This window comes from Kogia breviceps, chromosome 16, assembly GCF_026419965.1.
Source record: "Kogia breviceps isolate mKogBre1 chromosome 16, mKogBre1 haplotype 1, whole genome shotgun sequence".
Lineage (NCBI taxonomy): Eukaryota > Metazoa > Chordata > Mammalia > Artiodactyla > Physeteridae > Kogia > Kogia breviceps.
In genome coordinates this window covers 15324782-15345307 of record NC_081325.1, presented here as the reverse complement: position 1 = coordinate 15345307, position 20526 = coordinate 15324782, and the positions used below count along the sequence as shown (strand labels likewise).

General features: G+C 35.3%; 1 protein-coding gene across 11 annotated transcripts in view; it reads right to left on the bottom strand.

The window, feature by feature from the left end:
• Positions 1–20526, bottom strand: part of COG6 (component of oligomeric golgi complex 6) — a 336439-nt gene that overhangs the window by 277525 nt on the left and 38388 nt on the right. For 10 of the 11 annotated variants that reach the window (XR_010837125.1, XR_010837124.1, XR_010837126.1 and 7 more), the window contains 5 exons: positions 17698–17829; positions 17192–17359; positions 14339–14446; positions 13223–13276; positions 9732–9811 (listed from right to left, as the gene is read on the bottom strand). Coding sequence is in view for 4 of the 11 variants with exons in the window: in XM_059042152.2 (XP_058898135.1) it covers positions 9732–9811; positions 13223–13276; positions 14339–14446; positions 17192–17359; positions 17698–17829 (542 nt within the window). In the remaining 7 variants the exon portion in view is untranslated. Of the gene's footprint in view, positions 1–1923; positions 6429–9731; positions 9812–13222; positions 13277–14338; positions 14447–17191; positions 17360–17697; positions 17830–20526 lie in introns of those variants that run through there. The other variant, XM_059042156.2, reaches the window with a different exon arrangement.

Here is a 20526-nt window from a genome sequence, read left to right as displayed (position 1 = left end):
AAAGAAAAAAAAAGTGCTCATAACTTAATAAGAAAAAAAATCCAGAGGATAGAAATGCAATGGAAATAGAGATTCTCCAAGTGAATCTGAGTCAAATCCAAACTGTAAAGAGCAAGAACTCTGCCTGATAGTGATTCCGTATTTCTGGACAAATGTTAAGAGTTCATTTATCACTACCAAAGCCAGGTACATGTCCATACACTCATGTTCATTAATGTTTTTCTAATGAATTATATATGGTAGAGATAAAATGGTATAGTGAAGGACATTACTGTCAGAAGATCTTGACTCTAGTTGAAGTTCTGCTACTTACTGCTGCCTTGAACAAGTAATTTAACCATTCCAGGACTTAATTTCACTACTGTAAAACAAAATACTGACTTAGATAATCTTTACAAGACACTTCCAGCTTTAAAATTATATCATTTCATTGAGAGTTAAGAGCATTTTAATGAACTGTGGTTAAAAAAATCTCTGTGTGTTTATTTACAGCCATACATACACATATACATACAGACACACACATTACTTTGGAGAATTGGGTTCCCTAAATAATGAATTGTAGTAAGCATATCAGTTACTTGTATAAAAATGGGTGGTGTTTCTAAAGTGCTAAAGCAATTTTCTTGCCATTTTACTATCTCCTCCTTATTTATAATGCTAATTACTATGTAAGTTCATCCTTTATGTGAAAAAGTATACGCACGTATCTGTATATCTGCCCGCCTGCCTGCCTGGTGTCGTGGCCCAGATTATTCACTAATATCATGTATGAAATACAGAGTTCAAATAATAATAAATCATTACAGTGACAAATAAAATCAATATTCAAAATAGAAAAATTCAGGAATTCTATAAATACAAAATGACCAGCAAATCATCTCAGTCTAGTCATGTGCTTCTGAAAACGTGGAATGTCCTTATCTACTGTTCGCTTAGAAAAGCAGTACCTTTTTTTTGCTTTCAGTCATGTATGTTATTTTCCAGCACGGGTACCCACCTCAGATCAATCACAGCCAATCACATAGCTGATGGACAGAGTACATTTAGAACTGTTTCTCTATGTCAAAATTCTAAAGGTAAGTTCTGCTTTTCACATGACCAACAGATATGCAAAAGGCAAGTTAAAACGGAAAATCAAAATCTGAATGTAAGCCGAGATTCATCTATAAAGTTAGACCATTAACTTCCTTGGTCTCTTTACTACCATGAAATTCTCATAGTAATTTCAAAAAATTTTAAAACATGACTCATACAAATAAAGAATGTCAAAAATTTAATAACTCGAGGAAATTACTAAGATGGTAAAGCTGGTTAAAACATTTTGAGGACACAGGACATGGAAAACCATGGAACCTTTAATCAATAGTAAACAGAGAATCAAACAAGGATACATTCCTCTAAATAACTGAATAATTTTTGATGGGCCTGTTAACAATGTTTCAGTATGACACTGAAAAGACATGCTGGGGCTTCCCTGGTGGTGCCATGGTTAAGAATCCGCCTGCCAATGCAGGGGACACAGGTTAGAGCCCTGGTCCAGGAAGATCCCACATGCTGCGGAGCAACTAAACCCGTGCTCCACAACTCCTGAGCTTGCGCTCTAGAGCCCGCGAGTCACAACTACTGAGCCCACATGCCACAACTACTGAAGCCCACGCACCTAGAGCCCGTGCTCCACAATAGGAGAAACCACCGCAATGAGAAGCCCGCACACTACAACAAAGAGCAGCCCCCTCTCGCCACAACTAGAGAAATCCCGTGCACAACAACAAAAACCCAACAAAGCCAAAATTTAATTAATTAATTAATTAATTAATTTTTAAAAAAAGACATGCTGTTCTCCCAGACCTTATATGCCTTATTTTCATGTTTTGGAAAGTCCTTCTTACTTTTGCAAAGTACAGTTTTTTTTTTCGCATATAGTTTGCTATGCCAGTATATATCAAAGATATAGCTAATGTGCTATGAGAAAAAAGAAATAAATGAGGAGAAGATGAGTTTGTTACACAATTTCACATAAAGGCAACATATTTTAGTTACCTACGCATGGGAATTCCATACCTTAAGAAATTTACCTTGTCCAGTTATAAATGTCATGCCATAAAAATATGGTATAAATTTCAAAAATACTAACAAAGATAATTGTATAACTAAACAGAGATACTATTCTCATTTTAAAATATGTTCATTGAAATTATGTATATTTTAAATAATTACTTAATGTACTGAGCCGTGATATGAAATGAACTGCTTACTTCCAGAATCAGTGAGGTTGTCATTAATCAGTATGTTAGGATTTTGGTTGCCATAACAACATAATACAACTTTCATCATTACCATAAACCCAGCACTTCTAAAAATAACTTATTTCAACACTCAGGTTCTGTGATCACTAAAACTGAGCTTTATTACAGCGCCACAGTTAAGAGTGCAATCAAACACGCCATAGGAGAAAAGAAGGTGTTAACAGTTTAAACCTGAAAAACTAAGAAAAAATATACTTATAATAGACTAGTTTAAAAATGTACTTTTTTGATTTCTCTTTATCACAATATAAACACCAAAGATGCCATAATGAGTCAGCTTTCTGTCATTCACAGTAAAATTAAAGCATATTTTAGGTGAGACCAAGGCACATATCTCACATAAGCCTTATCTATCACACATGCCTAACATTTCTAAGCTTCCTCTAAAAATAATAAAACAATGTAATCTCAACATATAAAGAGTTAATAAAAATACAGTACAAGCTAGTGTTAAAGAGAATAGGCTCTGGAATACTGGATTCAAATCTTGGCTCTGCTTCTTGCTAATTGTTTCACCTTGTTTCAATTATTTAACCTTTCTAAAAATGTCCTCTTCTGTAAAATGGAGGGTTAAGTGAAGGCAACCCTTTCAAGGATCACTCTAGTTGAGATGCTAAGATTAGATTGTAGAGGCTGGTGTGGCAATGATAGAGAGAGCAAGGGTGAAAACAGAACAGACCCAAGGCTAACATGATAATCCAGGCACAGATGATACTACCTTGGACCAGAGTGGCAACTGTGGAGATGGTCAAAAGTGACCAGAGTCTCCTCTCATATATTTCTTTCTAGATAAATATTTAATAAAATGGTTCCACGGAAATTTTGACTGGAGTTATGCTGAATTTACAGATTACTACACTACATACCCAGTTAGAGATGAATACCATGTGTCCATGTTGGAACACTGGAAATCTACAACAAACATTACACTTGATGATGAAACATCAGAAACATTAAAGTTCAAAATAAAATATGCACACTCACCATTACATCTACTGTTTACTTTGGAGCACCTAGCCAATACAATGAGTTTAGTCATAAAACTGAAAAAAATTAATGAAACTCATTAACTTTAGATGTCTGTACCAAAAACAAAAAAATCAAGGCAAACAATTGATAAACTAATAAACAGAACTAAGAGTTTAGTTAACTGGCCAGATTCAAAATTAACATAAAATTTAGTACCTTCCCTGTACATCAGCAATATCTAATTAGAACATGTAATGGAAAATAAAAGACCTTATAAAAGGTACAGAATTGTTTCCTAGGAATAAACCCAGTAACATACATGGAAAATTATATGAAGAAACTATAAATCATTATTGAAAATTCTAAAAGAATATCTGGATAAACAGGCATACCATGTTCATAGATGGGAATACTCACTAGTGGCTTTCTTATTTTCTTTTTGTTCATTTTTACATTAGCTTGGTGAATGTTTTATATGCACTTTAAAAGAGTGTTATTTTCCATAGTTGTGTGTGATATTCTCTTTCTATTGGGCTGACCTGATTAGTGACATTGTTCAGTTCTTTTACACTGAGCTAGTTTTCTAATTTTCCTATCAATTATTGACAGAGGAGGGTTGAAATATAAAAATAAATGTCAATTTATCTATTCTTCCTCAATTCTATAAACTTATACTTCATGTTTTATGAAGCTCTGCTACTAGTTGCCCATATTTACTATTATATCTTCTTCATGAATTGATCCTATTATTGTGAAATATCCCTCTTTATCTTTGGTGTTATCTGTCCATCAGTAATTTTTCTAATATTAATATCAGAATATAGCTACTTCAACTTTATTATAATTTTTATTTGCATGGTACATCTTATACCATATTTTTAAACTGTGTCCTTATATTTAAAGTGCATTTCTTATAGAAAGCAGACAGCTGGGCCACCATGCTTTTTCACCCAGTCTAATACCTCTGCTTTCTAACTGGAGTGTGTAGTTCTTTTACATTTAATATAGTTACTTATAAGGATGAATTTAAGTCTATCATCTTGTTACTTGTTTTATATTTGTCCCATCTGTTCTTTTGTTCTCCTTTTCTGCCTTCTTTTGATATAAGTTTTTTTAACATTCTATTTTATCTGTTGGCATGTTAGATAATACTTATTTTAGTGCTTGTTGTAAGGTTTACAATCTACCTTCAAACAATATTATACACTTCATGAGTAAACTTACAACATCACAACAGTATACTTCTACTTCCCTCCCACTCCATCTTTTGTGCTTTTGTAGTTATAAACTTTATTTCTCTGTGTTAAGAACTCCACAATTCAGTTATTATTTTTATTTCAAACGGTCTACTATCTTTTATATTTAGCATTTCCTGCACTTGTCATTCCTCTGTGTAAATAGGAGTTTTCTTCTGGTATCACTTTCCTTCAGCCTGAAGAACTTCCTTTATCATTTCTTGCAGTATACTGATGATAAATCCTCTCTACTTTTGTTTATCTTATCTCAAAATGTATTTACTTCGCTTTCAGTTTGAAAAATACTTCTGATGAATACACAAAGTTGCAAGTGTTTTATCATCCACCTTTTTAAAGATGCTAGCCTATTGTTTTCTGGTTTGAACTGTTTCTAACAAGAAGTCAGTAGTATACTTATCATTGTTCCCCACATATAATACACCTTTTTTTCCTCTGGCTGCTTTTTAAGTTTTTTTCTCTTTATCACTGGTTTTCAATAATTTAATTATGGTGTACCTTGGTATGGCTTTCCTTGTGATTTATTTAACTTCTTCAGTCTGTGGGTTCATGTTTTCCATCACATTTGAAAAAAATTCTTTTATGCCTTCAAATTTTTTATGCCTCAATCTCACTATGACACTTCATTTACACCTGTATTAGAATGCTTATTATTATCTCACAATTCACCTAGACTCTCTTCATCCTTTTTCCAGCTTTTAATTTTTTCCTATCTGTGCTTCCATTTGGACAATTTCTATTGTCCTTTTTTCAAGTTGACTTATCTTTCCCTCTAGAATGTCCAACTGACAGTTAAGCCTACCCAGTGAGATTTTCATTTTAGATACTGTACTTTTCAGGCCTAGAATTCCCATTTTGTAAAATTCTTAACTTTTCCTCTCAGTATAATTTTTCTTTAAGTCCTTGAACACACTTAAATAGTTGTTTTAAAGACCTTACCTGCTAATTCTGTAAACTGTCAGTAAGTCTGTTTCTACTGACAGATTTTGCTTCTAGTTTTGGTTCATGTTTTCCTACTACTTAAAACCTAAGTGTTTTTTTTAATTGCATGCTCAGCATTATAAATGCTACACTGTTGATTGTCTGTATTCTGTCATACTTACGAGTGCTAAGTTTTGTTCTGGAAGGCAGTTAATTTAGTAAAGATCCACGTGATCTTCTAGAGGTTTGTTTTTAAGCTTTATTAGTGTGAGTCAAAAGTAGCCTTTACTGTAGAACAGACTAGCCTTACTTTTAAGGCTTGGACTTTCCAAGGCCTCTAAAGCACTGTTAGAGACTGTTTCCATTAGTCGTTATTTCTCTGGTAGGCTCACCCCACCCCCACTCCCAAACCAGCGTTATTTTTGTTTACACAGGTATTCCTGAGAGTTAAAGACAGGTGGCTTAAAAGGAGGCAGCTAAAGAGAAGAAAATTATTTCATTTACCTCTTTTAAAAAATCAAAGTAATTCTTTTTAAAGATAACCTGCTTTGTTTCTAGCATATATAATAAAGGAAGATTCCTGAATAAAATAATCCTCAAATCATATCCACTTTTCTACATGCTCACTTTAGGAAGTATCTATAGTCTCTTTATTTCTTAAATTACTCATATAAACAGTTCTGACTCAGTAAGAAAAGACCCTGAGAGTATTTTATAAATAAGCACAGCTGTGGTTTCTGTAGTCAAACCTCCATTTTTATACCATTAAAAGGTAAATGTTGGAGTCTGGTGTTGAAAAAAGAACAACTCCCTTCTAACTCATCACAAGGAAGGAAGAATTCTTTAAAGATATTTTAATTTTCTATTCTTTTCTTCATTATCTATACAACCTCACTTTCTGGCTACCTAAATGTATTCAGTAGTTTATTCCAAGGATGAAGTGCTCAGTCAAAATCTCCTTTGAAAGGCAGTCAAACTACAAGATAAGAAAAAGGGAGACAAGAATGACAGGTGTCCCAAAGGTACTGCAACCACAGAGACAAGCAAAGTTCAGGAGAGTAGAATATTAACAAAACAAAATGAGACAGGAATAAAAAAAAGAAAGTTTTACATTTCAAAGCTCTATTTCAAAGAAACAATTGACATTTTAAATACAATATGAATAGAAAGAAATTGAGAACATAAAGACATGAAAATATTTTTGCTTAAAAATGAATTATCACTTTGAAAAGGTTCAAAATTTAACTAATTGAAAGTTATCTCCTATTATTTCAAATGCTTTAAAAATAAGATCAAATATAATACCATGCCTATACAGTAGGAGAAATAAGAACAGAAAGTATTTCTGAGGGTAGGACCTGCCATCAATCAAAAAAAGGGGAAAAAGCAGTTAGAAAATCTGTTTTAATGTTGAATCTTAAATGTGTTAAATGACTTACATTTTCAAAGCAACCTAATTTTTAAAATAAGTAGCCAAACTGATACCATAATTTTTCTTCTTAAAAAAACCTGAAAATACATTCATAGGTTACATTTAATTTTAGAATACTTCGCAAAAAACATTTTAGAAATTTTCTGAATGAAAGAAGGGGTAAATAGGTACTGACCAATTCTTAGTTGCACTATTATTTACATAAACCACATGTATATCTCAACTTTTAAATATTATTATAATTAGTATGAATTTATAACAGGATGTTAGGTCCATACTATACAATCAAAATACTAATTTAAAAGTTTAGATTTTTAAGTAATGTACCCAAAACGATGTTCATTTGACTCTGTTAATAAAACAGAGTTGGCTACATAACACTTTGAAATTTTTACAGAAAAAGACAATATAAACTAAATTAAAATATAAACAATAATGTGAAAAAATATTTGCAAATTATGTAACAGACCAATTAGCCTTGATTATATTATCCTAAATATAGAATGAGATCCCACAGAAATTATTACATTAAATTATTACTGTTAAACAATGGGACAATAAAAGTGGAAAGCTAAAATATTTCTTCAGTGACAGAATACAAACATTTGATTTGAAATAAGCATTTAAGCTTTAGAAAATCTGAGAAGTCCTCAGAGATAAAGAATTCAGATAGATCCATATAAAGTGCTTAATCCCACTGCTAATTCAGTAACTTTATTTTAAACTCTTACTAAGAAAAAAGATCTATTAAGAGGTATCCTTGAGTATAAGGACATATACTTTTAAATTTTGATAAATGTTGCCAAACTGACCTCTAAAAGGATTATACTAATTTATAATCTCACTGACAGTGTAAAAATGCCTATTTTCCCAGACCATTTCAATTGCCATATAACAAAAAAATTTTTATTTTCAGTAATTTAATAGGCAGAAATTCTCACTGCTGTTTTAATTTGCATGTTTTGATAATTATCTTCTCATATATGTTTGCCATTTATATTTCTTCTATGAACTGTCCAAATATATGGTGCATTATTTTGTACTGATTTGTGGGATCTCATTCTATATTAAGGATAATACAATTGAGCATAATAGGTCTGTTATATAATTTGCAATTTTTTTCCACATCATTCTTTATAGTTTAATTTAGTTTATATAGTCTTTTTCTGTAAAAACTTTGAAGTGTTATGTAGCCAAATCTGTCTGGTTTTTTCTTATGGCATCTGGACTACATGCCATCCTTTGAAACAAATTAAAATTTCCCCTCAATCATTATAGAGTCAGACCCCAGTATCCGAGGGGGACTGGTTCCAGGACCCCCTCAGATATCAAAATCCAGGATGCTCAAATCCCTTATTATAAAATGGCACAGTATTTGCATCTAATCTCCACACACCCTCCCATAAACTTTAAATCATCTCTAGATTACTTCTAGTACCTGATACAATGTAAATGCTATGTAAATAGCTGCCAGTGTGCAGCAAATTCAAGCTCTGCTTTTTGGAACTTCCAGAATTGTTTTTCTGTGGGGAGGGGGGCAACTACTTTCAATCTGCAGTTGGTGGAATATGCGGATGTGGAAACTGCCCATATGGAGAGCTGACTATTGGGAAAAGAATAATGGTATGTTTTATACTTAGTGATGCTCCAAAGAATTCAACATTCAAATACTAAGTACTGAAATGTGTGGTTAAATATAAAAGAACTGCAGGTATTTGGTTAAAAAAAGTAACTAAGAAACACATGCAATTTGAATTACGATTCGTCTTAAAATCTCTCAGGTCTTTAGAATTCTGGTTATGTGTACAGTATGAGACCTTCTAGGATAATAAAATATAAAAGTCAAAAAAGATTAAAACCATTTACTCTGACCACACCTAATATGGGAATTCCCTAGCTCTATGTCTGAGAGAACCCGTTTCCAGCCAATTCTAATTGACACCAAATTCTTCCTCATGTTGAGCTTTGCAAAAGCTGCCTGCTTGGCTCTACGTATTGCTCCCCAGAACAAGAGAAAGTAAGTGGACTGCCTTGTACCACTGTCTCCTTTCAGATATATTGAAGCACTTTTTTCAAGTTCGACAGTTCTTTCTTCACCATACATTTTAATGTAAGTATTTGTTCATGCATGTAACTGACATGTCAGACTATAATCTTCATTAAGATAGTGAAAATGCCTTTTAAATCTTACTCTGTAGTGCCTGGTACACAGAGAGCACTTAACACACTAGTTGAGTGGAAAGAAAAAAATGTATAGATGTCTAATTTCCTACTTGTAGACAATTTTAGTTTGTCAATATTTTTCTTAAAATCAGAAGTTACTCAGTATAATCTCTCATTTTTTTTCTAATTGTAATATTCTAATATTTTAATGTGTAGTTCCTTGTCCTGAACACAATTCCCGATAAATATGTGATACTGAAAAATTTCAAAATATATCTACAGAAACTGCTTGGGTCCAAAATAGTCTAAACGGTAGGTCATCTATGTTGCACAATGAATATATTACTGATTCTTTCATGACACATTCAGTGCCATTTTGACATGTGTGTTAATACAAGGGAATTTGGTATTATCACTGTGTGGCTTCAATTATGTAATTCATATTATTTTTAAAAATCACTCACTACATGGAGATTTTGAAGCTACAAACATGTAAGGAAAACGTTTGAACAGGGCAAGGTCAGATCTTGTAGGGGTGCTAAGGCAGAAAAAAAAAGGTTGAGAACTATAAATCTTTAATGACAAATCTCCTATTCTTGAAAATAATTTTTTTTATTAGAAATGTGCTTGGCATTTAAAAATATGTGACTCTTTACCAGCTAGTTGGAACCAAAAAATACTTACTTCACTGTGGCACTTAGAAGAAAGTTCAGCTGTGGCATTAACAGGCTGTCTGGGGCTGACAGATAGCGATCAAACTGAACCTAAACAAAACAGAGAAATCCAAAACACAAAGTGCATATTATCTGCTAACAGACATCCCAAACAAACATCTCTTTTAAGGATTAAATCTTAGTAAAAATCCCATATTCCAAATAACGAGTTCTTCATGATCAAAATGAGTTATTCCTTACACATTTTAACTAAAAACTCACTGAAAGTGTCAACTCTTTAATGCAGTCAGTATCAGCAATACCTACTTTCAAAATTCCGATCCAAGCCATTTATCCTGATCTCCCTCACCAAACTTCTTGGATAATAATATTAGCAAGAAGTCTTCAGATTTCAAGTCTACCTTACTTTCTTAAATCCAATGTATCTCTTAATTATTCACTCCTCTATTCATTCAATTAATATTTATGGAGTACCTGTTACTGGTAAGGTGCCACATAACATAATGTAAATATAACGGTGGGCAAAAGAGGGCAGTCCCTAGCTTCACAGAGCTTATGGCCTAGTGAGAGAGGTAGTAAACAAATAATAATGTAAATAAAGGAAAAACCAAGGTACTATTATAAAAGCATCAATCAGGAGGACACAGACCTAATCTGTATGTTTGGCAAAAGCATTTCTGAGGAAAGGTCGTTTTAGGTGAAATCTTAATGATGAACAGACGTTAGGTTAAGTGTGTGGTGGGGCTGGCGTGGAGGAAGGCTTAGGTGAGAAAGAGGATGGCTACCAGAGATCAGTCCATGCAGGACTTGCATGGTTTCTAGAAGATTTTAATTCTTACTGTAAAAGCATTAGGAAACCATCGAAGAAGGGAAATAACCTGATTTAAATTTTAAGTAGCTAAATGGCTACAACAAGAAGAATGGAAGGGGAGGGCTTCCCTGGTGGCGCAGCGGTTGAGAGTCCGCCTGCTGATGCAGGGGATACGGGTTCGTGCCCCGGTCCGGTAAGATCCCACGTGCCGCGGAGCAGCTAGGCCCGTGAACCATGGCCACTGAGCCTGCGCGTCCAGAGCCTGTGCTCTGCAACGGGAGAGGCCACAACAGTGAGAGGCCCGCGTACCGCAAAACAAAAAAACAAACAAAAAAAGAATGGAAGGGGAGGTTGTGATAGCAGATGCAAGGACACCACATAGGTAGCTCTTGCGGTATCTCAGACGCCAAGGGCAATAGGGGTGAAAAGAGAAGTGAAGATAATCTGAGAGAATTAGAGAGCAAAATCATCAAGATTTGGTTAGTGACAGGATGAAGGGGTTGACTCCCAGGTTTTGGATCTAATTCACAGCATTATCACAATTCACAACTGTACTCTTTATACGTTTGGTTGTGTGATAACTGCATCTCTTACTAGATCATGCCTATTTTCATCCCAGTTCTCAGCATGATACCTAGTTAACAGCAGATACTTGGTTAATAATTGCTGAAATAATTAGTGGACAGATGCTCTTATACTTTCTGAGTTAAGAACACTTGGAAAAGGACCTGGGGTTGGGGCTGGTGGGGAAGAGTTAGAAGAGCCCAGTTTGGGATATGGTGAACTGAGGCGCCTTTGAAGCATCCAAGTTGGGCCACCAGACAGTTACAGATAAAACAATGGATCACACATAAAATTCAATCAAGAGTTTGTTTCTTTAGAGAGACCTAAGATATTCAACTCAATTGTTTTTAAAGTTAAGATCAGGCATATACGAACCTGTAATAGGGCTTAAATATATTTTGTGAGTTTGTATTATGAACTGGATATGCGTCACTGGAGAAGGAGAAATAGGCGGGACACACATTTGCTGAGTACTAACTAAGGTTACTGATCTCTGCATAAACCTATATCCTTATTTTGCTGGGGTTGGGGGCGGGCAGGGGAGGGCAGTAAATACCTTAAAGTGGAATTACTGGGCGGTATGGTGAGTGTACATTTAACTTTCTAAGAACATCTTTTTTTAAAAAAAGTAGTTATTTATTTATTTATTTTTGGCTGTGTTGGGTCTTCGTTTCTGTGCAAGGGCTTTCTCCAGTTGCGGCAAGCGGGAGCCACTCTTCACTGCGGCGTGCGGGCCTCTCACTATCGTGGCCTCTCTTGTTGCGGAGCACAGGCTCCAGACACGCAGTCTCAGCAGTTGTGGCGCATGGGCTTAGTTGCTCCACGGCATGTGGGATCTTCCCAGACCAGGGCTCGAACCCGCATCCCCTGCATTGGCAGGCAGACTCCCAACCACTGTGCCACCAGGGAAGCCTGAAACTTATCTTTTTTAATGAATGTAAAATTTATTCATTTTCATTTATTTTTGAACTTTTCAGAATCAAATCTTCTTTGCATTTCTAGTTTTTACTGTTACATTGGACATACACAAGTTATGACTTTTTATATATTGTCTTTTATCATGACATAATGTTCCTTATTTATGATATTTAGTGTTTTTAAAATCTACCTTGTCTAACATCAACTCTGTCAGCTCTGTATTCTTTGCATCTGTTGGGTATCTTGTGGGTCTACCCCTTTATTTTCAGTTAAATTTAGCTCTGTCAGATGACAGGTAGGAAAGCCCTGGCATCAAAGAATTCACCCAAGAGAACTATTTATCAAAGTCAAACCATTGTGGTAGTGAGTATCTAAACACATAGGATAGGCAGTACATATAGTAGGTAAGAGAATAAGTACTGGGTTGAATGGGGTTGTTAGGAGGATTAAGGAGTTGGTACGTTAAAAATGTGTGTCATGCTCAATATATGTGAATGGACGTTGTCCTTACTGTTTATTATTACTACCACAGAATTAGTATCATAAAGCTTCCAAAGGGGATCATTCCTATGAGGACTAAGTGGCTGTCATCCAACTGATGGCTGTGTGTGTGTGTGTGTGTGTGTGTGTGTGTGTGTGTGTACACACACACACACACACATATATATGCAAAGTATGTACTTAAGATGTGGAAACATGCTACAAAACGTGGTGCTCATGCAGAAAGGGATGTGTAAGCAAGCTCATCACTTGAAAAGAAGGTAATAAAGTGGAGGTTCAGTGAGCATCACAGTCAAGAGAAATATTTTAAGACTGGAATCCAATTTCAGCTATCAACTCAGGAAGAAGTCAAGAACTATAAGCCCAGGATGACTGACAGGTGGAAGTCTATAATGATATATAGGTAACTTCTTCATGTCTCTCATTCCTTTCTCCATTAGGTTAGGAGTAAAACTCTGAAACTGAAGAAAATCTAAACAGGAATAATGACACTATTAGGGTATGGTGCAATATTACTACAAATGTATGTCTTGGTCAGATCTCCTTAGTTAAAGGAATACACGTGCAATCGTTAGGACTGGACCCAACGTGAATACAGCATATGAAGAGATAAAATTATCACCCAAGACAAGAATTATCACACGGGAAAAAATAAGAATAATGTTCCATGAGGAAACATATGTTGAAATGCTTTATTATGTACTTACCATTGCAGCCTTCAGTGCCACAGAATCTAGGTTGGCAAAATTAGCTAAAGGGCCCTTAAAAAAAAAGGGGGGGGCAAAACCAAGATGAAAACAGGTGCTGTATGTTACAATTCACTTGCCAAATACAGTCCATTAGTAGATTGCCCAAATTTGAAAATTTAGCTTATTTCCAAAGAACTCAAGTGTCCTGTGTCCAACCTCAATTAAAAGAGGGACTATGATTTGTTCATTTTTATATAACTAGCGTGAAGGCACTCAATAATATTTGTTGGAGGGAGAAGCACATAAGTTTATTAACAATGGAAATCAAAGGATACTTCAGATTTAATCATAAGCAAGAAAAAAAAGGCCATAAAGCACTGAGGAATGGCAGTAAGACATGGCGGCTTTAGGAGTTTCCTTGAGAATTTCAGAAAAGATAAAAAGGCAGTGGAATTTGCTCCTACTGGTGGAAATTTGCTTGTTACCTTATCAAAAGAAAAAATTCAAACCTTGTGATTTTTGAGCTTCACTTAAGAGTGCCTGGACTATAAAATATTCTTCATGTTAATGTTATTTAAAAGTTTTTTGCTTTTTAAAGAAAGAGGCTTATATGGTTTTCTAGGGTTCCCACCACTCCCTCTTCTAACTCTACTGGAGTTCTATAACTTAATAAGATCAGATGTTAGCCCCAGAAGTATTTACCTTTCCAAAGTAATAGACCATGATTTGCTAAATTAAAAGGGGGAATGACTGCTATTTATATAGTCATCTATGCACTTAATAAATCAATGGTGATAAAGGACTGAAAAATTTACCAATATGAATATTCTTTATATATCTTTCAATACTAATTTTTGTATGTTTTCATTACTTGTAACCCAAGCTATCTATAGTAAGAAAGATAGTATATTGAGACACCCTACTATATCTCAGATAGTCCTCCAAGAACTACACAGGTATTATCTCAATCTTAGAACAATCCCTATGTTACAGATATTATTACCCTCAATCTACAGATGAGGAACCAGAGAGAGAAGTCACTTTCCCAGTGAAAAATTGCTACTAAGTGTCCAGCTCTAGAAGCCGTACTCTAAATTGGTGTAACTCTCTAGTTAGGAAGATCCACGTGCTTACCTGTTCGGGTTTATGTTGCTGTATAGTGTTATAGATATAACTCACGCCTGCTCTAGTTAAAACATAAGAAGCTTGCTCATTTATAAGTGTGTCCAAATGTGCTTCAATCTAAAATAAAACACAATTAGAAGAAAATATTTTAAAAGAAGAATAAGACTGATTGAGGATAGAAGTAGACTAGCCTGGAGTCTTAGCTCTTCATCATGGACGTGTTCCTTGCAGCGGCTATGAGGCCAGAATATGAGGGATAGGGACTGCTCCTATACAAAGACTTTTCCTTCCCCAAAGAGGAAGTCCTCTTACAAAAGGGAGGGAAAGTCTTACTTGAGGATTCCAGGATTAGCCACTAGTCAAAAAATTGGGGTTGCTTCTTAGCTCTTTTAAAAGCTGGTATTAAGCAAAACACAAACAAAAACTACTCATAAACAACAGTGTAAAATAAAATACTTAGAAAGAATTCTGGGAAGATGAGGACCTGATGTCCCTCACATCCACACTGCCTCATGCTCCCAACTTGCTGGACTGACTCAGCCAATGAAACACATCACCTGGAGAAGTCTGAAGGAAATCTCACGGGGGCTGAGGCAGTAAGCTTTCCAGAGGAGAGCAGATCTGTGACAACTAGGGGACTGCTGAGGAACCGGCAGAAGGCTGGTCAAAGATGTCAAGTTCAGGAGCTGCCTAAAAAGACCCAGCTAGCAGGTGAGAGTTGTACGCGGTCACCTGTTTTGTGCTATTCTTGGGGAAGCTACCCAATGCTAATGGGGGCTGAAGCCACAGATGCAGGCTACCTGACGGGATGAAGTATTCCCAGGTGGGAAGAAGTCGGCTGCTCCTTCCTTTAACCAGTACAGGCCTGTAAGTCTAGAGATCTTCCTGTTATCCCTCCCTGGAGAGTCCCCTCAGCTTTACCAGCTTGTTTACCAGTGGCATAATATGCTATTAAGAGATGCTATCTGTTACCATCTGAACGTTTGCCACTGTGCAAGTCACTCCAGCAGCTGAGCCCCTCCCCGTAAAAAATTTACAACTGATTTAAAAGAGGTGAGTAGGTTCGAAGAGAAAACCCACCTGAATAATGAGAACAAGTATGTTTTCCTGAGGCAACACTATTGAAAGACGCAGGGTACCTTAGTTTTTTTTTAAATGAATGCCCAAGAAAGTACAATTAGAACCTTAGAACCCTTACTTACTAGGTCTTACTGGAAATCCAAGAAAAACAAGATTGCAAATGGAAATATTTAATGAAGGAGTTATTGCTAAGAACCAAATTAGCATCTGAAATAAAAGTGGAAGAATAGTAATACAGAGTAAATATCAAAGAAATATATTAAAGTGAAGAGATTTAAACAGAAATTAGAAGACAAATTTAGGAGATAAAGCCAACTAAGGACAGGAGCTTCAGAATATAAAAAGTAACAGATGGAGAAGTGATAATTAATTACAGATAACAGAAAACTTCGCTGAGCAAAAAACGAAAGGGTGGTATCTTCAGACTGAAAAGCCTTTGCAAAATCCAAGATGGAAATAATAGAAAGAGACATACCAAAAAATATCCTGAGGAAATATCCGAACTCAAAGGAAAATCCTTGTAAGCTTCCACATGAATAAAATAGGTTATCACAAACAAAAGAGAATCAGACTAGCCTAGATTTCTTACTTGAAACACTGGAAGAAGAAAGAATGGAAGAAAATGAATAGACTAGTGATAGAAAAGATCTGAAAATCAAGAATCTTTTACTCGACGAGGAAAACTATCACTGTGGGGCCTCTGCCTTCCAGCATCCACACCCTTGCCCAGTCCTCTCCACACTGACTCTGGCTGGTCCACGTGACCAGCGCCGGCCGGCCGCCAGCCCATCAGCAAGAATAATGCAGGCTCAATAAGCACTTACATGCTGGGGCTTGTCCTCTTGGAATGCAAAAAACGACTTTGGAATATTTGAGAAAAAAAGATAACTGGTGATAAAACAGATTGCTGGACAACTGATATATGTGCACATCTTGAGAAGAGATTTAGACAAATGGCAGAGTTTTGGGTTGAATTAGTGATAAATACATGAAAAACCTATGACTATTTTTAAAAAAGACTTTACTAATTATACTTAAATAATTATGCAAAAAAGAAAAATTAATCATACTTCATTGTATTTCTTTTAAAAGAAAGAATTAGAAAGTAGAAAATATCATAAACTTAGAGGTCTCAAACTCGTTCCTTAGAAAAACCCCAAATGACAAATTTTTACTGTAGCCACTGCCAAACTGTTTATATACTTGTGATAACAAAGAAGACTCAGAGTTCTTGTTGTTTTTTTTTATAAACATTCTATCTACCAAAAATCACTATTTCAAAATCAAAAGCCAAGTATCTGGTAAATTTTATAAATGGCCTTGCTGTGACTCTTAAGTGATACCATTTGGCTTATAGGACCAGAGAGATTGGTATAACAAACTGTAATGTTGTGCCTAACACTCATTTACACATAGATAAAAATATATCTGTCCTCTGCAACACCTTCTGCACTAGCTACACAGCTTGAAAAATATAGCACGTTATTCACAGTATGGAAACTGAAATCTGCATACAGAATAACAGTTCAAATTAGTCAGAAAAGCTCCATTCTACCACCACATACCATGTCTTGAATAAAATCCTACCTGTTACATATTCTGGATTCTCCAAAACGAAACTAAAATACTGAATATGCATGGGGGCAGGGAGGGGTTCTATCAGACTATAACAAGGGATTCATATAAATCAGGTCACTGAAATTATCTTAAAGCTGGTAACTGAGATCATGTATAGCAAAAAGATTTCATCACAGTGAGAAGTCATTTTATGGCAAAATTAACCTGGAACTGTAGCATTTCCAGACGTCTGTCAGTGAATTCAAACAGAGCTAATGTTGTCTTCATCATATATAGTGAATTGACCATGAAGGTGGCCATGTCAGCTGTGCCTAAATTGCTGGCTGATACAGTACACATCTGGAGGAGAGGATCCAAGACACATGATAAAACCTATAAGTGAAAAATAAAATCAAATGTATCCCTTATTTCCTAACCAGTGATACAGGTCTGTGTTAACGGCACTTCAGAATGAATGTCAAACTAATGGGGAGCGGGCCAACTTACAGAAGCACATAAGAGAAAGATTAAATGGTACCATAACTGTACTAGTTTTTAAAACAATCATCACCGAATATATACTTTTTAAATTAAAGGGAACTGGTTTAATATTTGAAGGAAAAAGCAATGAGAAGGATTGTCAAGATACATGGGTTATAAAGTGCCAGAATTTCAAAAGAATGTACAATAGAAGAGCAATAAGAATCATTAAAAGTGAATTTACAACATACCTGCACAAAATCGGCTTGACGGGCATCCAGTGGTACAACTGAAGAATCATGAGATGCCAAAACTTCACGCAACAACGTGAGTGTCTGATTTAATGCAGAACTTGGTCCAAGATCAGGTGGTGGGAGTTCAACCTAAAATGAAGGATGACTTATCCACTGCTTACATTTTTCTACTAAATTTTAGTGTCTAAATAAATGCCAGTTCACAGTAAAATAATTCATATGAAAGATGTAAAGCTCTGCTGACACATTACAAAATCTATAATCTATCAATAGTATATTTTTTACCATACTAATCAAAATCAGCACAGAAAGTGACACATAAGTTTTCTGTTAGGTTATCTCAGAATTAATACATCACAATTAAAAGTACAGAATTTGAACTTTAATTCAAAAAATTACGAGGAAACTTAGCAGTCTTTGAATTGTAGAATTATATTTTCATATAGATTTGAAATGGCCTGCTGTTTTGTTTTTTAGCCCAAGTCTTAAGAAGTAATCCAGAGACCAGCACTTCACCTACTATAATATTATTGAGAATCATCACTCACCTGCATGCCCCAATCTATCTATCTTTCAACAAGCACCCCAGGTGGTTTTCAGGACCATGGTCCATGAGCCACACACTTCACAGAAACAGTACAACACTGCCACTAAAATCTCGAATTCTGGAGTTAAAGAGATTAATTTTACATTTTGTAACTAGCACTTACTAGTTGTGTGACCTTGGAAAAGTTATTTAAATTCTCAGAGGCTCAGAGGGGTTCTGTAAAGATTAAATGGGATTGCTGCACCTCAACTACTGAGTATCTGATACTTATTAACTGGCTACATTCATCATCCCTACTTGACACCATCATGATACCCCAGAAGAGGTGCCTGTGAATTTTTTCAAAACATTTTTCGAAGTACTTATAATACTAATATAGTCAGATTTTGTGAATGAAACAAAATCTGGTACTCAGAAATCCATGTAACACTACCCTCTCATGTCAGGTAGATAGAAAGGCATAAGAATTTTATAATATCAGTATTTATATCAAGAATGTTTCATGTATAAAAGTGACATCAGCAGGTATGGCAAAGTATGGACCTCTGAAAATCCTTCCTCCTTCATAAAAGCAACAAAAACAAAAAATATGAGACATGCCAACAAACAAAAAAGTATGATCATTTGCAGAAAAATCAATAGCAACTCCCTGAGGAAGCCCAGATGTTGGAAATACTAGCCAAAGACTTTAAATCAGCTCTTTAAAATATGTTCAAAAACTAAAGGAAACTGTTAATGAATTAAAGGACAGTATGAGAAAAAATCTTACAAAATAGGGAATGTCAATAAAGAGATAGAAATGGTAAAAAAAAAAAAAATAACCAAATAGAAATGCTGGAGTTGAAAAAGCACAAAAATTCACTACAGGCGGGCTTCCCTGGTGGCACAGTGGTTGAGAGTCCGCCTGCCGATGCAGGGGACAAGGGTTCGTGCCCCGGTCCGGGAGGATCCCACATGCCACGGAGTGGCGGGGCCCGTGAGCCACGGCCGCTGAGCCTACACGTCCGGAGCCTGGGCTCTGCAACGGGGAGAGGCCACAACAGTGAGAGGCCCGTGCACCCCCCAAAAAAAATAAAAATAAATAAAAAATAAAAAATTAACTACAGGGAATCAACAGGAGATCTGGACAGACAGAATAAATAATCAGTGAACTTGAAGATAGGTCAATTAAGATGAACTGCTGTGAGGAACAAAAGGAAAAAAGAATGAAAGAAAATTAACAGAGCCTCAGACACCTATGCAACACCATCAACATCATCAGTACAATGGGGCTCTCAGAAGGAGGAAAAAAGGGGGCACGCAAAAAGAATATTTAAAGAAATAGTGGGAGAAGACTTAGCAAATTTGATTTAAAAAATTAATCTAAACGTCCAAGAAATTCATGAACTCCAAGCAGAATAAACTTAAATAGATCCCCACTGGGACACATAATCAAACTGTCAAAAGACAAAGAGAGAATCTTGAAATCAACAAGAGAGAAGTAACTCATTCTGAACAAAGGATTCTCAGTAAGCCTAACAGTTGATTTCTCATCAGAAAACATGGAGATCAGAAGGCGCTGGATGATATATTCAAGGGCTGAAAGAAATATACTGTCAACCAAGAATTCTATATTCAACAAAACTACTCTGTAAGACTGAAGAAGAAATTAAGACATTTCCAAAACTACTCTGCAAGAATGAAGAAGAAATTAAGACATTCCCAATAAACAAAACCAAGAATTCTTTACCAGCAAACCTGCTCTACAAGAAATATTAAAGGGAATCCTTCAAGCTAAAATGAAAGGACACTAGACAATAACTCAAATTTGCAAGGATAAAGAACAGCAGTCAAGTTTCTGACACCAGTAAATATAAAACGCAGTTTAATGTACTTTCTGCTTGTAACTCCTTTTTCCTGGATTTAAAAGACAACTGAATGAAGCAATCATTTAAAATCTATGTTGATAAGCACACAATGCAGAAAGATGTAATTTGTAACAACAGTATCATAAAGGAAGGGGAAAATGGGGCTATACAGGAGCAAAGCTTTAGTACACTATTGAAAGTAAGTTGGTATTGATCCAAACTAGCTAGATTATTAAAAAATTAAGATGGTAGTTATTATTCCCAGGGCACCACTAAGAAAATAACTAACTACACACATACACATACATATATATTTACATAAACAGTAAGGGAATTAAAGCAGTGCACTAGAAAATATTTACTTAACACAAAAGAAAGCAGTAATGGAGGGACAGAGAAATAAAAACACTTAGAACATACAACAAAAACATG